This window comes from Dipodomys spectabilis, unplaced genomic scaffold (assembly GCF_019054845.1).
Source record: "Dipodomys spectabilis isolate Male_0828 unplaced genomic scaffold, ASM1905484v1 ptg000001l, whole genome shotgun sequence".
In the NCBI taxonomy this organism is placed as follows: domain Eukaryota; kingdom Metazoa; phylum Chordata; class Mammalia; order Rodentia; family Heteromyidae; genus Dipodomys; species Dipodomys spectabilis.
This window is the reverse complement of record NW_024870678.1, coordinates 29,616,620-29,638,813: the sequence shown is the minus strand read 5'-3', so window position 1 is coordinate 29,638,813 and position 22,194 is coordinate 29,616,620. Positions and strand designations below refer to the sequence as shown.

The 22,194-nt window shown below is 38.6% G+C and overlaps 1 protein-coding gene across 1 annotated transcript in view; it reads right to left on the bottom strand.

Moving 5' to 3' along the window:
- The window catches only part of Grm1 (glutamate metabotropic receptor 1), a 305,542-nt gene that overhangs the window by 82,460 nt on the left and 200,888 nt on the right, over nt 1-22,194 (bottom strand). Inside the window, exon 3 of the mRNA XM_042699808.1 lies at nt 11,878-12,113. Within this exon, the coding sequence (XP_042555742.1) occupies nt 11,878-12,113 (236 nt within the window). The remainder of the gene's footprint in view (nt 1-11,877; nt 12,114-22,194) is intronic.

The window sequence follows — 22,194 nt, the reverse complement described above, 5'->3', positions numbered from 1 at the left end:
TTGGTATCTTACAACCTAAATTTGTTCTTAATTTGAAACTTAGTAAATTCTTCATGATATGGATTTAAGCACTCAAAGGCTACACTGAGCTTTTGGTTTAGGAGAAGGGTTTTTTTTAAATTAGTATGTACAGATTTTATAATAAGATTTGGAAAATAAAACCAGAGCTGATTTCAAGAAAAGTCATTCTCCCCGGGAGGTCCAATGGCTCTAGACCTAGTTATTCAGGAGGCTGAGATCTGAGCACCATGGTTCAAAGCCAGTGTGGGAAAGAAAGTCTGTGAGATCTTGTCCTCAATTAGCTACCAAAAAGATGGAAATGGAGCTGTGGCTCAAGTGGTAGAATGCCAGCCTTGAGTGAAAAAGCTAAGAGATGGCACCCAGGCCCTGAATTCAAGCCCCAGTACTGGCACAGAAAAGGGAAGAAGGAAGGAAGGAAGGAAAGAAGGAAGGAAGGAAGGAAGGAAGGAAGAAAGGAAGGAAGGAAGGAAGGAAGGAAGGAAGGCAGGCAGGCAGGCAGGCAAGCAGGCACTCTAATGGAAGATGTAAACCAAAAGAAGTCATAGAAGATAAAAATTTTGTAAAAGCTGAGAAAATATTCAATGATAATCAAAATGATTAAAATTTAAATGAGGCACCAAGTTTCTTGGACTTTAAGAATGCAGAAATGTCTAACAGTAATGTTCCAGGACCCTTGGACAATCTTGCAAAAGAAGCTGGAGCTGAGACAAGGGGATTCTTTGCCATTCACTATACAACAGTGTTTCTTAACTTCTGCACACAGACCTGGGAAAGTGTCATTAGGAGGGCATATTTCAGGCAGGCTGAGACTACCTTATGCCAGGATATAATCTACACAAATCTAAATAAATCCCCTACAGGATGTCCTGCAGTTTTTATCCTGTGTCATTAAAAAAATGCTCATGCTTGTTGTTTTGCCATGTCTGTGCTGAGTGGTTGCTCCTCTTCCTTGTGAGAGAGGATTCTTTTGTTAGTCAGGGTTAGTCAGATTAAACCTGGAAGTGGGGCATCCCACAGACAGGACCGCACTGTGTCAGACTGTGCACAAATCCTTTCTCTCCATCTTTCCCAAGATAGAAATAAGCTCCAGCATGGCTTAACACCTTTAAATCAAGTAAACTTCATTAATGGAAATTTGACCACTGCTTCCTCTTACTTGGTTAGAAAATAAAGGTATTTTCTTGACAAGTCCTCTGACACATAACTGTATGCCTTGGAGCTCTGAATCATTCATTCACTGTGGTTTTTTTGTTTGTTTGTTTTTTGTTTTTGGGTCCAGTCATGGGGCCTGAACTCTGGGCCTGGGTGCTGTCTGTCCCTCAGCTCTTTAGCTCAAGGCTAGCGCTCTACCACTTGAGCCACAGTGCCACTTTCAGCTTTTTTCTTTCTGCTTATGTGGTGCTGAGGAATCAAACCCAGGGCCTCAGGCATGCAAGGCAAGCACTCTACCACTAAGCCACCTTCCCAGCCCTCATGCATTGTTTTAAACAATTTAATGAAACTCAGGTTTTTTTTTTTTTACAAAAGCAGGAAAATGTATCCTTTTCTTTGGTAAAAATTTCCCAAGGCATTTTGACATAGTAATTCTATCAGTTAATATTAAGCTTTAGTTAAGTTTAAAATTCTCAAACTTCTGGGTGGGTTCCAGTGGCTTTTGTCTGTAATCCTAACTACTTAAGAGATAGCCTTTAAATATGAGACCAGCCCAGACAAAAAGTTCCTAAGACTCCCCATCTAAATAAATAGCTGGATGTAGTAAAATGTGCCTGTAGTACCAGCTATGGAGGAGGCTGGAACTGGAAAGATAGTAGCTTTAGGCCAGATTGGGAATAAAGGCACATGTGACCCCATATCAACAGAAAAAGTTGGATATGGTGCTATATACCTGTCATCCCAACCATGGGGTGTAAAATAGGAGGATTGTGATCCAGGCTGACCTTACCAAAAGGCAGGGCAATAGCTCAAACATAACCAGAGGATACAGGGAAAGAGACATGTAAAGTGCCTATCTAGCAATCATGAAGCCCTGAGTTTAAAGTCAAGTACTACCAAAAATAAAAATAAAAAATGCTGTATATGTCTAAGACTTGTTGTATTTTGAATAAAAGATTATCTAGAACCAATCCTGTGCATAGTTGGATAAATTGAATGATATCTTCCAAGAATTTGGTACCTTTTCCCTATCATAGATGAATTCTCTCTCCACTGACACCTGATTGGGTTCTGCATGCTCAATGAAATTTGCAAGTGGGTTGGGAAGGTGGCTCAGTGGTAGAGCGCTTGCCTTGCATGCATGAGGCCCTGGGTTCAGTTCCTCAGCACCACATAAGCAGAAAAAAAAAAGCCAGAAGTGGTGCTACGGCTCAAGTGGTAGAGCGCTAGCCTTGAGCTGAAGAGCTGAGGGACAGCACCCAGGCCCAGAGTTTAGGCACCATGAATGGACCCAAAAACAAACAAAAAACCAACAACAACAACAAAAAGAAATTTGCAAGTAAGTAATGGATACAAATTCTACACCCTGTGCACGTGCTCAGTTCCCTTTGCCACACCATCAATATTCTAGATAGAAACTGTATTCTTGGCTCCCAGAGTACACAGTACACAGAGGAAGCTTCAAAGTTACATATATTGGCTATGAAACACAAAGTAAGAAATTCGTATTTATTGTTGTGAGGCATTGAATTAACAGTCATGTGTTCTTTGTTCTTGTTTGATGCTATAAGGTCATTTCTCCCATCTTATCCTATTACAGAAACTGATACCAAATAGTAGGGGATGCAGAAACAATACAATCAGCAATGAAACACAAACTCTGAGGCCTGTAGAAGCAGGTAGTAGATGGTGTTAGGTCTGCCTGGGAGAACAGCCCCCAGGCTCCCTCATTCCTCTTCGTGAAGGACAGCATGTACCCTTTCCAGAAATCGCCTGCTTGAAACCAGTAATCTCTTGTGACTGCCAATCACCTGACTGCCAGTCACCTGCCTGTGAGCCAGTGAAAGGACTCCAGGCTCTGGGGTCACTTCGCATCCTCTGAGGTCACTTCCTCATTGGCCCTGGTTATGCCTCTTTCAGCCAGTGAGAGTTTCCCCAGGCTCCGAGGTCACTTTCATATCCTCTATGGCCACACCTCCTCCTCACCTTTCCCTATGTAACCTCTCTCTGCCATTCATTTTCTCTCTGCACATCTACATCTGGTGCAGGCTGGCAGTTTGGCTCTCCCAAATAAACTCTCTTCTGCCTGACCCACATGGTGGTCTCCTTTCAGCAACCCTTACAGATGGTACAGAAGCTGTAGCCAGGGTCTAAAAGACACAAATCTATTATCATGCCATGATAAAATACTCAGTAATATTATCACCTGCCATAAATTGATAGTAGATTTTTTTTTTATTCTGTGACTTTGCATGTTTAGGCAAAGAGTCCAGAAAATCAAATGTGCAGAGATGAGATGGAATCAGTTCTCATTTCCAAGTGTTAAAAGACTGATCAAACTCAGAAGGTTTAAGATACCTACAAAATGCCAATGAAAACTCAGAATCATAGCAAAGACCAAGAAAAGACTAATTATTTTGTTAAAATCTTGGAAAGGATTAATTTGACATCCATAAATTTTTCAGATGAAGGAAATGGAAAAAAAAAACAGAAGAAACTAAGACTATGGCTTTCCAATAGATGTCTTTGAGGTCAAATTTACTTAAAATTAAGTCTGTATGGGGAGGTGGGGAGGGAAGGGATGGTAGGAGAAAAACAAAGGAGGAGGTAACAATGCTTAATAAGAAATGGATTCATTACCTTGCTCGTGTAACTGTAACCCCTCTGTACAGTATCTTTACAATTATACACACATATATATATATATATTTATATATATATATATATATATATAATTAAGTCTATAGTGGTAGGCATGGCTACTGGAACATGTTGCAACTGAAAAACTAGATGGAAAGAAAACATGATTTGAAAGGCTTTTGTGAAGAAAAAAATAATTAGATGAGACTAAAAATGATTGCAACCATTGGCGATTAAGAATCCATCAAGAGACCCGAATGTTTCTACTAAGATGCAGAATGAGAGCTACTTGGCCCTTGCAGAAAGTCTCCAATGCTCCCTCATACAAGGCCAAGGAGAATTTGGAGACCTTTCTGAGAGTAAGTTAACTAAAGAGGCACACATTTCCAATTGTTCCCGTACTGTAATGCTTTCAAGACACAATGAAAATGACTTAAAATCTGTTCCCAAAGACCTATCAGCAACTGTCCACAGAAGCAGGGCAACAGCAGAAGTTAAAGAAGCAGATTGTAAAAAGTACTCAATGGTGCCAAAATGCAGCTCAGTGGCCCAGCACTTATCAGGCATGCATGAGGGCCTATGTTCAGCCCTCAGAAACAACACACATGCGTGCACACACACACACACACACGCACGCACACACACACACACACACACACTCACACACACACACACACACACCCCACAAAGGATGTACAGAACCTAATCCTTACTCTAGCTAGATATTTAGTGTGAAATAGACAAATAAGGCCACAAAGAAGGCCATATCCTAAGCTCTGAACTTGTGCATAAGTTAGGCTATATAGTAAGAGACTTTGAAACATGATCAATTAATACTGTTCTGAGAACAGGAGTTTATCCTGGTAATCTAACTGAGCACAATTCCATCCCATGAATATGTGAAAGTCTATGCTCATTATGATCCAAAAAGGCCTGGTTGAGGAAGAAAGGCCAGATGGATGAGATGCAATGTTTAGAGCTTTGGATAAGCAGCAACAAGAGCATGAGTCAATGGATATTATTAGCTTCTAGAAGTTAGAAGAAGCAAGGAGACAGATTCTCACCTAGGCTTTTCATGAAAGAATGTAGACACACTGATATTTTTATGGTAGCCTAGTAAGATTCTTGTCAGACTGAATATAATGTAATAAAGTCATGTTGCTTAAGCTACTGAGTTTGTAGTAATTTTGTTACTGCAACTTTAAAAAATTAATACAACCAGTAATTACCTAAAATCTGGGCTTCATTAAAGCTAGTATTTGGCCATGACCTGCTGGATATTTCAGTGCAAAACTATCCTGCCAATAAACAAATACAAGAAACAGAAGAGATTGTCTCAGTATCAGATGCCTAAACTCTCATCAACTGCTTCAGATACAATAGCCAAAGACAAAATGTTAGCATCAGCTCGACTCAGACAATGATAGATGGTTCCAGTGGTAGAAATTTTTTATGAAGTGATAAATGACTCATAAATTTGAAATAGGAATTTATGCCTGCCTTTAAAACAAATACTTCAGTTAGTATAGTATGGTAAAGGTAAATGCTTTCTGAAAAAGCTTTCCTGACATTTTAATTAGGCTTGATAACTTTGCTCTACAGGACAACTTTATTATTTACAGCATTCCAGGGCTTGAGCTATTCATTTAGACAACTGGATTGTATAATGCTATTAAATTGACTGAAAGATCAGATAGAGCTACCCAAGACAAGTCCAGATGGGTTCAATATGTTGGCATTTCTAACAAATTTTAAATACTTGTCACTGTGTAGTTCCTTTGGATAACCACCAAACTTCTGTAAGGATTTGAGTCATAGCAATGCTGGTGTCTATACCAGCCAGTGACACTCCAGAGAGAGACTAATTAGTAAATAAATTAAGCTGTCAAATCAAATCGTGAGATTGCATCTACACAGACCCAGGTGATTATCATATCATATTCAATACTACTTCACAGCATTCATTGGGGTAGGTTTGACAAGCAGTTCCTTCAAAGGCAGAACAATTCCCCAGGATATTAATAAAGCCTAGTGACACAGGATTTACAGTATAAGTATAACTGATGGGCTAATTATATAAGGCCACACTCCCCTCATTAGACCACAGAAGTGAAACTTGGGAAATGAGGTTTGTTTTCAGAAAAACATCTACGAGAAAATTTGACACTAGAGAATCTACTCAGGAAGCTGTTTAAAGATATAGCAACCTTGATTCTATTATGCTTCATAAAGGATCACAGTTAATAGCTACTGTGACTAAAGACTTGGTTCTTAATATGGCCGAAAAAAAATATTCCTTTACCTTAACTATCACTTCCAAAAGCAGAAATAATAGAATTATGGAAAATACTGTCTAAGATGCAGCTTACAGGTTTCAGTGTGATGGTATATTCTCAGTCACATATCTTGATAGTGAAAAGAACCCAGGAGTGAATAAAAAAATAGCATCAAGGAATTATGTTTCTCAAATAAGTTGTCAGCCATTGTTCTGTGTAAGGATCATGGATATCAAAGCTACAGAGATCGTTTATCAATTAATTATTTACTACCCCAATAAATCTATGTTATAATCCCCTCCCCAGCTCTAAGCTCTACTGGCTTAAAATAACAATTTGAATTTGTTTAGGTCATGAATCTGGGAGTGACCTGGTAAGTTCTGCTGCCCTTGATTGGCCAGCTGCGACTCTTCTCAACTGGGCTTGTTCGTGCATCAGTTGGCTGGGGCCTGGCTGATTCAGGACACCTCCTAAAGAGGTCATTCTGTATTGGATGCACACTGTTTTTCATGTACTGGAGGCTAATTCAGACTTGTCCATACACCTGAAGGAGAATTCCAAGAACAAGAAAGGGAGTGTGACCAGCTTCTAGAGTCCTCAGCTTGGAATTCATGTATTGTAAGGCAATAGAGATTAAAGAGGTAGAGAGCAGGGGTTGGAGATGTGGCTCAATGTGTAGAGCACTAGCATCAAGTATGGAGTTTTAGCCCCAGTCTCAGACCAAAAAGAAAAATAAAAAGAAGAAGAGAACAAATCCTTTCTTTTCATGAAGCTGCAAAGCCGTATTTCAAAGACCTTAGAAACTAAGAATCAGCCCTTTCACAAACTCAAATATTTTCAACATTTTAGCTAACTATAAATAAGAAAATTATAATCCTCAGGCATACAAATTACCATTTGGGCCAAACATCCTGAAGGGGGGAAAATGGGAAGTTATTACTTTAGGGACCGTTGGGCTAAAATAAACTGAGATCTATCTCAGTTTCCAGAGCCTCTTGGTCTGAATCAAACTGTAATGGGCCAGTTTTGTCTGTCTGTACATCATAAACTAGTTCAAAGTGGAATGGCCACAAAGTTTAAAAAATGACAAAACAACTATATTATTATAATCAGTAGTAGTTGAAAAGTTGTTAATACTTGTCTCCAAGCTACTAGGCTAAGATTCCTTTTGCTTATAAGTCTTGAAATTTTATCTTATCATTTATCTTGGTTCATTTTCTATTACTGTGGTAAAATGTTACACAGACAAATTATTACCAATATAAATGTATTTGGCTCCTAGTTCTGGGGGCTAAGAAGTCTAAGATTGAAGGGCTGAACCTGTGATCTTCCTTTGTGTTGGAACAGCCCAAAGTATAGTGTGGGAGGTCAAACTTAGGTCCATATGAAGAGCCCACTCTTATGATAATGAAATTAATCTAATCTTAAGGTTTCTTTTTTATTTCTTTTTTTGGGGGTCCGGTTGTGGGGCCTGAACTCTGGGCCTGGGCACTGTCCCTCAGCTCTTCAGCTCAAGGCTAGCGCTCTACCACTTGAGCCACAGCGCTACTTCCGGCTTTTTTTGTTTTGCTTATGTGGTGCTGAGGAATCGAACCCAGGGCCTCAGGCATGCAAGGCAAGCGCTTTACCACTGAGCCACCTCCTCAGCCTGGTCTAATCTTAAAGTTTCTTAAATGGCCTAGTCAAACTGCATAAATCCTACCTTCAAATATGATCCCAGAGCCTTTAAATACCAGCACGAGTTTTGAGAAAATATTCCAATCACAACATTATACATGATGTCATTATCTTACTATGCGCTATTAGCAAGACACCAACCAAGCTTTTTTTCATTATACATTAGACAATATTCAAATAAAAATGCATACTATCTTTAAGAAATATTGCATCAATTCTGCTTCCTGTTGATAGAATAAGAGGAGGAAACTAAATTATGGTTTTAAATTCACAAACAAACAACAAAAAACCTAATAAGAACACACTGAGCCCCAGTAAGTTGATAATGTTAAATAAACAGCTAGTCACAGCAAATATTTGTAGAGCTATGTTGCAAGAAAATTTCCTAATGTGTTTTTAAGAGTCTTCTAAACTATCATGCTTTTAGACTCGTAATTACATATTTAGAAATCCATTGTACAAGAATGTTCCAAAAATAGTAATAGCACCAACCATGAAAAACCTCTATCCCATATTCACTGTTTTAACAAGGAAAAATGGAAATAACTTTCTGGTTCCACAATATAAGAATGGTTAAATAACAATAGTCTTTCATTGGATGGAACTTAGAAGGGCTATTAAAGTGGTGGTTCTAGAACCATGTCGAATCAGCAGAAACATGAAGCATAATCTTAAGGAAAAAATAAGACCCAGTTACATGTGCACTGTGATTATAACTATGAAAGCAAAATGGGAGGTGGGGGAGAAATGTAGAGTTTCATGCAGTTCTAGTAGGAGGTGCTTTTTGAAACACTTTATTTCAAAGGCTACAGGAATATTCTCAACTTTTGACTGAACTTCTGGAAATTTAACTCAGCTTTTAGAAACAGCTATGGTCTGAATATTTAATGTCTGTGCCTCCACAGGATGTTTGGTGCTCATTTGGTGGTGCTCTTTTGGAAGGGTCTGAAAGTTAGAAGGTGGAGTCTACTAGAGGAAGTAGGGCTCTGGAGGTGTTTCTGTGAAGCTGATACCTGGTCCTAGCCTCTTCTTGTCTCTTTGCTTCCTGTCTGCCATGAGATGAACAACCTCCTCCACCCCATGTGCCTACCACCAAGATGTTCTGTTCAAGAATGTACATGGGACCAAGGCATCATGGATTGAGCTAACTGCAACTGTGAGCCAAAATAATTCCTTCCTCTTGTAAGTTGTTTGTGTTGGGAAACTTATCACTACAGTGAGAAAAATTATCTAAAGGGCAGGGTACCAGTGGTTCATGCCTGTAATCTTAGTTACTCAGGAGGCTTAGATCTGAGGATCACAGTTCAAAGCCAGCCTGGGTAGAAAAAAAAACAAAAATTATCGAAAGGACTTGAGATGTGGCTTAGTGGTATCATGCCAGGCTGGCAAACACAAGACTTTGAATTCAAACCCCAGTACTGCCAAAACCAAAACAAAACAAAAATCTAAAAATGAAAAATAGAGATTAGAAAGGAGAATTTTATTACAGTACTAAAGCAGATTTTATCTTTACTGAAGAAGAATCAAAACCCCCCACATGTGTAGGAAGAATGAAAATAGTTAAATTAGTTGTACTTTTGCTGTAGTCAGAATGACTGTATAGCCCTTAAGAATGTAAATATTTAATAACAGAGAAAAAGTCATAAACTTACAAAAAAGTATTATTCATATTTAAGAAGCAATATACACAATTTAAAATAATACATGGAAAAATATGAAAAAATATGAAATTCTTAAGTGCCCAATTCGACAACAGCCTTTCTTCATCTTTCTTGTGAATTATTACCACAAGCTATATTTACTTATAAAAATCAGAAAACAATAATAAAAACCTATAAACTAAAGAAAGTAAAAGCAAGGATCTACATTGATACATGCTAAAGGACAACTTACTAATGACTTAGTGCTTAGTTTTCCTAGTTTGCACATCCTATGATAATATGATGTTACATTACTAACTTCAAAACCTATACTTCCTTTGCTTTATGCAGAGACATGATTCTAGTATGAAGATTTTATATTTATGTAAGTCCACTTAACCCCCACATCTGGGGAGTCAATCAATTGTGGGTTGGAATTATTTGAAAAATGTATCTGCACTGAATACATATAGTGTTTCTACTTGTCATTATTCCCTAAACAATACAATGTACTGCTACTTACATAGAATTTACATTGTATGATGTATTTATGTAATACGGAGCTTTGAGTGTTTGTATATGTTATACAAATATTACTATGATCATCCTCATATCTTGATATTTGTAGATGGGCAAATATCCTGTAATTAATTCTCAGTGGATACCAAGGAATGATGTATTCAGATTATTATTTCCTTACAAAGTAAGTCACTTGTATTATTTTATTCAATTCTCACAGGGATAAGCTAGGGGCAGATAATTTTTTTTTATTATGTTCAGTTGAGGAAACTGAGACTCAGAAAATAAGTGTGGTCATCCAAGTCGTATGATACATGGATACATGAGCTGGCACTGTACCCACTGGCTACACTTCTAAATCCTATATTCGATCAGCTTCCAGGATATCTTCCTAAGATTTCTCATCAGGAATGATAAAGCACTAGGCCATTGTGACAGTGATATATATCCCTTAAGTAGTTAAGTCATTTACTAAGAGAGGATCTAGGCTTTGCTTTCTACTTACTTTTTCCATGATCTTGAAAATGCTTAAATTTTTAGGAGCTAGGCTTTGGTTGTAGTCAGAGATTTTTCCAACATATCTCCAAGATCCTCAGTGTATCCAACTAATTAAACAGTGATGTGGACTTTGCATGAAGCATTTTTTAATTAACCACAGTGATTTCCAAATTGCTCAGTGTTGGCTAAAGGACCCTTAATATTCAAACTAGGGATCTAGTGCCTGTAAACTCCAGTTAAATATTGATATCTGAAATCAAGTTCAATAAAAGCTTTTGTAGAGATGAAAACCAATATAAACCTTCTCAGAATACTAGAAGTACACTAGGCAGAGCGATGAAACAGTAGTTATCCATAGTCTAGAAAGGATAATTTTACTTCTCTTTAAATTTCATAAATAGTTCAACATTTTCATTGTGAGACTACAGAATTCATTTGGTATGTGAGAATTTCAACTTGATCATAATATACAATGAAAGTTTGTTATTTGCCAATAACATTGATGCTAAAGTTCACAGAAACAAAAAGATAAAAGCAGGAATGCATACATATACACAATACAGATAAAACTACTTAAGACAAAATTCTAGCAGAAAAGAATTAGTATGCTTTGTAATTAGGTCCAAACAGAAATTTTGAAAAGCTTTCTGCCTTCCTTTGAACTCAGGACACAGAGAAGAACTCTCTGAACTTGACACCAGAATGAAATGCAAACACAAACTTGTTTACAAAATGCTGTCATCACTTTTGAAACTTTGTCTGAGATTCAAGCATAATATAAAAACAATGCACAAATATACATGTCAAGGAAGCCAAGCTATAACCTTAACAATTATATATGCTGTGAATATTGAAAACCTCAAATAACAGTTTAGCTCCCAAGGTACTTTCCAAGAAACCCTTACAATAAAGACATCTATCTAGGGATGTTTGGTAGACAGAAGCCAGTCCAATTTCTTGGCACCTGTGTCCCCAAACATCATGCTGGTTGTATGGCTTAAGATGATATTACCTCATTTCCTTCTTAATTGTCTATTAAAGCAGTTGGGGAGGGAGTGTTGAGAAGATAAAACCAAAGTTGCTCATTTACTTCTGTGGCGATTATCTCCTAAGTAAGAAATCAAATAGCCCCACCCACCCCGTTTGAGGGCTAGAAAGCTGACTATTCAGTTTGCTCTTTATTTGGTTATGTTGTCTGTTCTCATTTATTTATTTATTTACTTATATTATCTACTTATTCCACCAGAGACAAAAGCAGTCTTCCCAGAGTACAGGACCATAAATTCAAGAAGTAATGTTTCTTCCCCTTCTTAGTGAATTTGTAAACTAAGAAGAAATTTTGTCTTTGGATCTCTAGCCCTGATGCCTTTTAGTCTCATCTAACCATCTGTAACTGGGCCCAAGGACAACATGACAGTAGCTGTTCAGTATTATTTGGTGAAAATGTGCGTTACCTGTGCAGACTTTTTTGAAGTTGGGATTTTCCAGAAGATGTCCCGGTAGGCGACACTGGAAACGATGTTGCCAGAACTCAGGGAACCAGGGATTTCTTGTATTTGTGTCCAGCCTCAGTTTCAGGAAATAATCATCAAAGGACCTGACCTCTGGAGACTGCAGCTTTATGGTGATTCCTCCGTTGGCTTCCACCTCGTAACCTTCGATGACTTCATCTCTGTCTGCCCATCCATCACTAGAAGTGGCAGGGTATGGGGTGGGGAGAGAAAAAGACAAAAGATCTCACAAATAGATATAGAGGTACATATGAAAGGCTAAAAATCTACTATAACAATCCATGGCTCACTTTTTGGTTAAAAACAAAGAAGAAGAAAGAAAGAAAAAGAAAGGAAAGAAAAATGAAAAGAAAAAGCCGAACATTGTGAAGCTAGAAGATCTCATTTGTTTCTGTTTTACAGTAGAGAACGTGGTGGTGAAGACCATTGTAATAACAGTTGTAATAACTGGCATCCATTAAGCATTCATTAGTCAACAGATTCTGTGCTAGTCACTTGGACTGAGATAGAAAAATGTGTGACAAGTAGGTAAGTCTGGCTGGATCTAGGCAATCCTTAATGCAGTCCTCTTTACCAGTAAATCCTGGAGCTCATCAATTACTCTCCAAAGTGGAAGAACTTAATCCTAGGCCTCAGAGCATGCACAACAAGAGCACAGCATGACTTTAGTATTACAATCAAGACCTTACTAGAATTGAATTAGGTAGACTACAAACTTCTTAAGCTTTGAATCATGCCTTCTACAAGAAATAGCCAGATTTCTTCCCCGCTATTATTCTAAAACAATAGTACTAAACCAACAAGACCGCAATAAAGGCCAAGAAACTGCACCCAAACTGAGAATCCAAGAACCATAGGAAGAACCCAGTTTTCGCAGCCCCCAAGAAGGTAGATAACATGGCAGGAACTCCCAAATACCTCTCAGTCCTATCTCTTAATGTTAACGGACTGAACTCTCCAATTAAGCGACATAGACTGTCTAGTTGGATTAAAAAACAAGACCCTTCTATCTGCTGCCTGCAGGAGTCACATCTTGCCCGTAAAAACAAACACATTTTCAATGTTAAAGGCTGGAACAAAATCTACCAAGAAAACGGCCCCCATAAACAGGCGGGAGTTGCAATCCTATTATCAGATAAAATAGACTTCAAATTAAAATTCGTGAAAAGAGATAAAGAAGGTCGCTACATACAAATTAAAGGATCTCTCCTTCAGGAGGATATTACAATTCTAAATATCTATTCGCCAAACAATGGAGCACCCAAATTTATCAAAGAAACACTACTTTCCCTCAAATCCCATATAGATCCAAAGACATTAATTGTTGGGGATTTTAACACACCACTCTCCCCACTAGATAGATCAACTCGGCAAAAACTCAACAGAGAAACCGCAGATCTAAACAGCTGAATAGATCAACTAGACTTAACAGACATTTACCGAACATTTCACCCAGCAGCATCAGAATACACGTTTTTCTCAGCAGCACATGGAACGTTTTCTAAAATAGACCACATTTTAGGCCACAAAGCAAACTTGTCTAAATTCAGAAACATTGAAGTTATACCTTGCATTCTCTCTGACCACAAGGGAATAAAGTTAGAACTCAACACCAAAAGCCACCAAAGAAAGTCCGGTATCACATGGAGGCTGAACAACACACTGCTGAATCATGAGTGGGTCATGGAAGAGATTAGAAAGGAAATTCAAATGTTCATGCTATTCAACAAAAATGATCACACAAAATACCAGCTCCTCTGGGACACAGCAAAGGCAGTACTCAGAGGCAAGTTTATAGCTCTGAGCTCCTACATCAACAAATTGGAGAGATCTGAAACTAACAATTTAATGACACATCTAAACCTCCTTGAAAAAGAGCAGCAACATAAACCCCAATGCAGTAGACGGAAAGAAATAATCAAAATTAAATCAGAATTAAATGAATTAGAATCCAAAAAAACCATAGAAAGAATCAACAAAACAAAGAGTTGGTTCTTCGAAAAACTTAACAAAATTGACAGACCCTTAGCAAATCTTATCAGAAAAAGAAGAGAACACACCCAAATTAATAAACTCAGAGATGAGAATGGAAACATCACCACGGAAACAACCAAGATTCAGAACATTATAAGGGAATACTTCTCAAAACTTTATGCTAATAAGTTTGAGAACTTGACAGAAATGGACCTCTTCCTAGCAAATATTGACATGCCAAAACTAAACCAAGATGAGGCAAACTATCTTAACAGGCCCATATCAAGCATTGAAATAGAAACAGCAATAAGAGACCTCCCAGCTAAGAAAAGTCCAGGACCAGATGGTTTCACAGCGGAATTTTACAAGGCCTTCAAAGCAGAGCTCACACGAATTCTCCTCCAACTCTTCAATGAAATTGAAAGAGAAAGCTCACTACCGAACACATTCTATGAAGCCATCATAACCCTCATCCCAAAACCAGGCAAGGACTCATCAAAGAAAGAGAACTATAGACCCATTTCTTTGATGAACATTGATGCAAAACTTCTCAACAAAATTTTTGCCAACCGACTTCAACAATTCATCCAAAAAATCATACACCATGATCAAACAGGATTCATTTCAGGGATGCAAAGCTGGTTCAATATACGCAAATCAATTACTATTATTCATCACATCAACAGGAGCAAGAATAAGAACCACATGGTTATCTCAATAGACGCAGAAAAAGCATTCGACAAGATCCAACACCCCTTTATGATGAAGGTTTTGGAAAAATTAGGAATCCATGGAACATTCCTCAATACAATAAAGTCTGTATATGACAAACATACAGCAAGCATTATACTCAATGGTGAAAAACTAAAGCCATTTCCTCTTAACTCGGGAACAAGACAAGGATGCCCACTCTCTCCACTCCTCTTCAATCTAGTATTAGAATGCCTAGCTACAGCAATAAGACAAGATGCAGACATAAAGGGGATCCAAATAGGGAAAGAAGAAATAAAACTCTCCCTCTTTGCAGATGACATGATCTTGTATTTAAAGAATCCCATAGACTCCACTCCCAAATTACTCAAGCTGATTCAAAACTTTGGCAAAGTAGCAGGTTATAAAATTAACCCCCAAAAATCAATGGCTTTTCTGTATGCCAACAATGAGAAAACTGTGGCTGAAATTAGGAAAGCAACTCCATTTGTAATAGCCCCACAAAAAATAAAATACCTAGGAATTAACTTAACTAAAGAAGTGAAGGACCTCTATGATGAAAACTTTAAAATCTTGAAAAAGGAAATCAACACAGAACTTAAAAAATGGCAAAACCTCCCATGCTCCTGGATTGGAAAGATTAACATCGTGAAAATGGCAATACTTCCCAAGGCTATCTACAAATTCAACGCAATACCTATCAAAATTCCACCCTCATTCTTCAAGGAAATAGAAGAGGCAATCCAAAAATTCATATGGAACAATAAAAGACCCCGAATAGCAAAAACGCTCCTCAACGGAAAGAACACTGCTGGAGGAATATCAATACCAAATTTCAAACTCTACTATAAAGCCATAGTAATCAAAACAGCTCGGTATTGGCATAAGAACAGACCTCAGGACCAATGGAATAGAATTGAAAACCCAGAAATGAACCTACAGACCTATAGCCATCTAATCTTCGATAAGGGAGCTAAAACAATAGAATGGAAGACAGACAGCCTCTTCAGTAAATGGTGCCGGCAAAACTGGTTAACTACATGTAGAAAACTAAAGCTAGATCCTTATATATCACCCTGCATCAGAATCAACTCCAAATGGATCAAAGACCTTGAAGTCAAAGCAGACACTCTGAAAACATTACAGGATGGAATAGGAGAAACCCTGGGTCTCCTTGGCTCAGGCCGAAATTTTCTGAATAGAGACCCGGAAACACAACAAATCAAAGAAAGGCTGGACAAATGGGATTGTATAAGGTTGCAGAGCTTCTGCAGGGCAAATGACATAGCTAGCAAGATCAATAGAAAGCCCACGGACTGGGAGAAGATCTTTACTAGTCATACAACGGACAAGGGTCTCATATCTAAAATATACTTGGAACTCAAAAAATTAAACCACCCAACAACAAATCCTCAAAGAAACAACTGCCCAATAAGTAAGTGGGCGAAAGACTTAAAGAGAAGCTTCTCTGAAGAAGAAAGAAGGATGGCCAATAGACACATGAAGAAATGTTCAACATCCCTAGCCATAAAAGAAATGCAAATCAAAACAACATTGAGATATCACCTCACTCCAGTTAGAACAGCAAAAATCAAGAACTCTAACAACAACAGATGCTGGAGGGGATGTGGACAGAAAGGAACCTTACTTCATTGTTGGTGGGAATGTAAACTTGTTCAACCACTTTGGAAAGCAGTATGGAGGTTCCTCAAAAGACTCCACATAGAGCTCCCCAATGACCCAGCAATCCCACTTTTGGGCATTTACCCAAATGATCACAAACAAGGCCACACTAAAGCTACCAGCACAACTATGTTTATTGCAGCATTATTTACCATAGCTAAGACATGGAACCAACCCAGATGCCCCTCAGTAGATGAATGGATCAAGAAGATGTGGTATATATACACAATGGAATTCTATGCCTCCATCAGAAAGAATGACATTTCCCCATTTGTTAGGAAATGGAAAGGCTTGGAAAAAATTATATTAAGTGAAGTAAGCCAGGCCCAAAGAAACATAGGTCCCATGGTTTCCCTTATTTGCAATATCTAGTATAGGTATGAGTCAAGCGGAAAAAGTCAGATAATGTGATGTTAGGAAAACGAAACCTCAAATATGTATTTTAATGTTTTTGTTTCTTTCATGCATGTGTTTCTAACGCATTTATAAGATTATTTCTTGGTTGCTTTGTATGTCCCTCCCCCACAGTGTAACCTCCGCTTTCACTATATTTGATGTCAGTATAACATGTGGAGGAGATGGGGACAAACAAGTCGTTTAAGGATTCAGGTGGACCTGTTGCAACAATGAGAAGTACAAAATGTCATGTCAAAACCAGCTTTACAATGTCGGGGGGGGGGGGGGGTGGGGGGGTATGATTGGGTGGGAGGGAGGGGGGAGGCTGGGAAGGGAGGTGAAGGGTAAACAAAGGAGGAGGCTGCAATGCTTGGTAAGAAATGTATGCATTATCCTGCCCATGTAATTGTAACCCCTCTGTACAGTATGTTCTCAAATAAAATAAAATTAAATTAAAAAAAAAAAAAAAAACAATAGTACTAATAGAAAAAAAATACCTCACTCCTAAATAGAAAAAGAATAATCCTTCTCGGTAAATGTAATCTCACTGACATTTTATTGAATGAGTTAGAAATTTTTCTATAACATTCACATCTACCCTAAGTGATAGAGTACCCATTTAATTCAGGTATACATATGAGCCAGAATTCAGAGGGTATCAATGAAAAACGGAACCAGAGTTAAGCAAAGAAGGTTTTATTCAAGGGGCTAGGAAGGTGGCTCAGTGGTAGAGCGCTTGCCTTGCATGCATGCGGCCCTGGGTTCGATTCCTCAGCACCACATAAGCAAAAAGAAAAAAGCCGGAAGTGGTGCTGTGGCTCAAGTGGTAGAGCGCTAGCCTTGAGCTGAAGAGCTGAGGGACAGCACCCAGGCCCAGAGTTCAGCCCCCACGACCAGACCCCCCCCCCAAAAAAAAGAAGGTTTTATTCAAGACAATGCAATATGTGAGAAATACTGAATTCTATTCATCTGAGGAAAAATAATGGAAGATTTTTAACTGCTAAGGTGAACTAGCCAAAAGTACTATCGGATATTAGTGATGACATTGGTCAAATTGATCAAAATATCATCTTCCCAAAGAAAATAGGAGACAGAGTTTTTTTTCCATCATTCTTGATAATGTTTCAAAGATATGGCTCCTGGGTCTAGGAGAAAGTTGTCCCTGAATTGGCCAAGAATGGGGGAAGAGTTAGATATAGCTCAAGGGGCAGAGAAGGCATTTACAATGAAAAGTTTTCTAGCCAAGGGTTCCGGCTCAGGAAGAATTCTAAAGTTCTAAAGTTCAGTGGGAATGAGAGGGTCAGTAAGACTGTCTTGGTCAGGGAGTACATTTATTCCTCTCCTACAGAGAGAAACCCTGCAGTTAGTAAGACATAATCACAGAGCCTTTGCCAGAGAAAGTATCTTATAGGCTTTTCACAGAGCAGGGAACTGAGCCAAATGCATTTCACTCACCATAGCTCACCTCTTGTTACCTGAGCTCAATAGGGACAAATGTGTTTTCTGCTTAGCTGAGCTAATTGGTTCAGCTTCTGTCCAGAATCTTCCTGGTGAACTAGATTTGAGCTGTATGTACAATAGGTCGAGTCACAGGAAGTAGAGCTGATTTACCATGATCAAAAGTTAGAAGGATTTTTGAGGTACAGTGCAGCCTACACGGAGTGCTCTTTATATGTCTCTAAATTTGCTAGAAGAGATGCTATGATATACAGTTTTCCCCACTTCCTGAACATTCTTCCTACCTTTCTTTCTTCGTTCCTTTTTCCCTCCCTCTCTTCCTCTCTTCCTTCCATATTTACTAAGCAGTCACCAAGATGCTATAAGTGAGAATAAGATATGCTATTATTGCCTGTCTCACGGTGGATGCTACAGACTTGTGGGAAAACAGACACTAAAGGATGATAAATTCTAGGAGATTAAGGAAGAAGCATTCAGGACCGTGGTGAGGGAGGGTTTGGAGTTTAACCTAAGCTGGTGTGTCTCTACGTGTGTGTGTTGGGGTCTATAGCTTCCTGAAGAAAGTGATGGAGACCTGAGATCCAAAGGACACATTAACATTATTCAGGTAAAGAGGAGAGGGTTTAAGTGTGGCATGTTAAGGACTTTGGAGACAGTGCAGGGCAGGTAAAGCACAGAGAAGGTGACAGGAAGTAGGGGTGAGTACCTGGAAACTTCGAGTGTGAGAACTGGGGTTAGTCCCCACAGGGTCCCCAGCCCACTCCTGATCAGGGCCGGCCTGCTGTCCTGTACGCTCTGTGCACCTATTCACACAAGTCTTCCACTCAGTATCAATCAGCGCAATGCCCAGGAAGTTGGTCAGAAAGACCAACACATCTGTCTTTCTGTTTGTTCAATCCTGAGAGGCCCACTTAGTTTAATTTACATTAAAATACACTTCTATTTATAACTTCACTATGACCTCAGCAGTCTGCAGATTTGCACTGAAGCTTGGATCCTGTTTAAAAGGAATGTGAAAGTAAAATTAGTTGGACTTTCACAAACTCCAAAATCTGGCTAGGAGTTTACTATTCAAAATCAAAATGACCTATAGCTTTTGTTTTTTGTTTTTGTAAGAGCTTATCTCAAAAAAAAATCTGTCTGTCTGTCTATCTACTCATCTATCTCTGGATAGTCACAAATATGCTCTGTAACCAGGATGACCTTGAACCCAGGATTCAATTGCCACTACCTTCTATACGCTGAGATTTCAAGTGTTTACTACCATGTCCACATAAGAATTACTTTTGATGTAAATGCAAGATTCAATTTATCTTGCTCTATAAGTTTAATATTCTATGAGATTTTTGTTGGTAATAGGTACAAAACTCTGCAATCTCACAACTTAACAAAAGGATTATAGCATGTGTTCTTAATAATATATTTCTACATTCATTTTTTAAAAATTTCTGAGCCATGCTCAGTTTTGTAAAAACAAATAAAATTATGTGTCAATGCCAGACACAGAAAACTCGACCTTCTGTCCTTGACCCAGCCAACAGAGGTACACAGAGTACAGCTTTGTCTGGAGCCCTGATTCCTCTGTCATTGATGAAAGCCTTTGCCCTCACAAAAGATTTGGTCTCCCTTCCAGAAGTGATAGTGTTAAATACAAGGGATCACAAAGTCATGGAAAAGCAGGGTATGATGGAGAAATTATTCAAGTAGGATTACTCGGTGAATATCTTTTAAAGAGTGAGTCTGAGATGTTACATGAGCTTATGAATCTATCAGAGGTAAGAAGCAAGGGATGGTAATAAAATAGATGCTGAAAAAAATGTCTGCAAAGCAACTCTTCATTTCTATCCCTTAAATAGTTTTCCCTCTCACTCGTAAAGTACGCTTACACAGAAAGAAGGAGGACCTTTTGCTGTTGAGTGGTGTTGGTATTTTCGGTGCGGATTTTATTGCAGTGAATTATCTGTGAACTACACCTTCAAAAGAGGGAGCCAGCAGCTTGCACGATTCCGGGCCCAGGATCTTTCTTAGACGGAGGTGGTGTGGCCTGTGCTTGGCCTGAGATGACTTGGAGTCACCTGGTCACCCCACAAAGCACAGGAGTGGATTCTGCTGAGCTGGGTGGTAACCCGGCCTCAGACAGAGCCACATTCCATGAGGCACATACAAAGCCTCTGGCAGCTTCTGCTGCTCCATCTGTTTCCCAATTATTAGTGTTCCATCTCCTAGCTGGAGTCTGGAAACAAAGCTGCAGATTGTGGAGGTGCAGGGTGACTGTCGAATAGAAAGCAACGCAAGAATCTCCTTCTCAACATTTTTTAGATTGCAGTTCTTCAAAAGACTGTTCAATATTCCCTTCCCTGTATGATTTCACATATACTTGAATAATTATCCATCTCCTCCCTCATAACTTCTAATATTAATAACAAGAAAATTCTACTGCTACTCCCACCAGTAATATTACTTTTGCAGCATCAGTTAAAATAATTTAATTAGCGAATGGATACTAAAAAATAGGAATACAATATTATTATTATTATTGTTGTTGTTGTTGTTGTCAGTTGTGGGGCTTGAACTCTGGGCCTGGGCACTGTCCCTTAGCTCTATCAGCTCAAGGCTAGTGCTCTACTGCTTGAGCCATAGCGCCACTTCCGGTTTTCTAGTGGTGTACTGGAAATGAGTCTTACAGACTTTCTTGCCCTGGCTGGTGCTTTGAACCATGATCCTCAGATCTCAGCCTCCTGAGTAGCTAGGATTACAGGCGTGAGCCACCATCACCTGGCTAATTATTACTTTTTTTTTTTTTTTAAGAACTGGGAACCGAACTCATCAGAGCCTCATGGTAGCTAGGTGCGCACTTGATCAGTGAGGTTTCTGACTCTACCCCCTCCTCTTTTCTTTCTTTCTTGGTTCTTTTTGTGGTAAAGTCTAGGCTCATGGTGGCCTGGTTTGTGATCCTTTAACTTGCGCTTTACCATGTGACTACCATGTCAGAAGTCTCAGAAATCTCTTTATTTCCTGAGATGGTTTTGATCCTTTGATCCAATTCAATCTAGCATGTAACTTGGGTTTTATAGGCTTGAGCCACAGAGACTGTGAGGATTCATATTTTTTAGTTTATTATTTTATGATTTTTATTAGCATACATTGGTTGTACAAGAGGGCTCGTTGTGACATTTCCATGCTCACAGACAATGCATCTAGATCACCCTCATTATCACTCTCCCTGACCCCTATGCCCACTTCTTCAATTTCAACAGGTTTCATTGTCCTAGTTTAATTCATGCATATAAAGTACTTTGACCATATCCACCTCCTTTGCCCTCTATTAGGCCTCCGGACCTCCTATTCTTACCTGCCTCCTCCCCCACTGAACCTGTTTTACATTCCTGCCATTTATGTTTTCAGTCTCTATCAATTGAACCAAATGACAGTTAAGATATGCAGAATCAGAGTAATTGCCTCAATTGCTCTCTCTTTCTCTACTCTTCTAACATCTTATTGAACAACAGCTTCATGGAGATTCCTTATGCCATCTTCATGTGAAATTGCAATGTATTTCAATTTATTTAACTTCATCTTTCTTTCATGTTTCTAGTTCCCTAAATAGTCCTTAGTTAAAATCATATTTTTGTATATATATACATGTATTTATGTATATGTATGGATGTATGTGTCCATAAGTATGTCCTTTAGATCTAACATCCACAATAAGCAAAAACATACAATATTTGGCCTTTCCATACTGGCTTATCTAACTTAACATGCTCTCTAATTCTATCCATTTTCCTTCAAATAATATGATTTTTTTCTTTATGGTTGTATATTATTCCATTTTCAGAAACACAAAATATCCAACACCACCCCAAAGTAAAATTTACAGTGGTGGGCATCCAATAAAAATCTATGTGGCTTGTAAATTTGTATAGAATCATAGGTAAAGAGATACTAAAATGACAATCATAGTAAAGTGTCACATGAGCTCATCCTCACCCCACTGTGCAGAAACCTCAGAGAAATATTCCATATGCTCAACAGAAA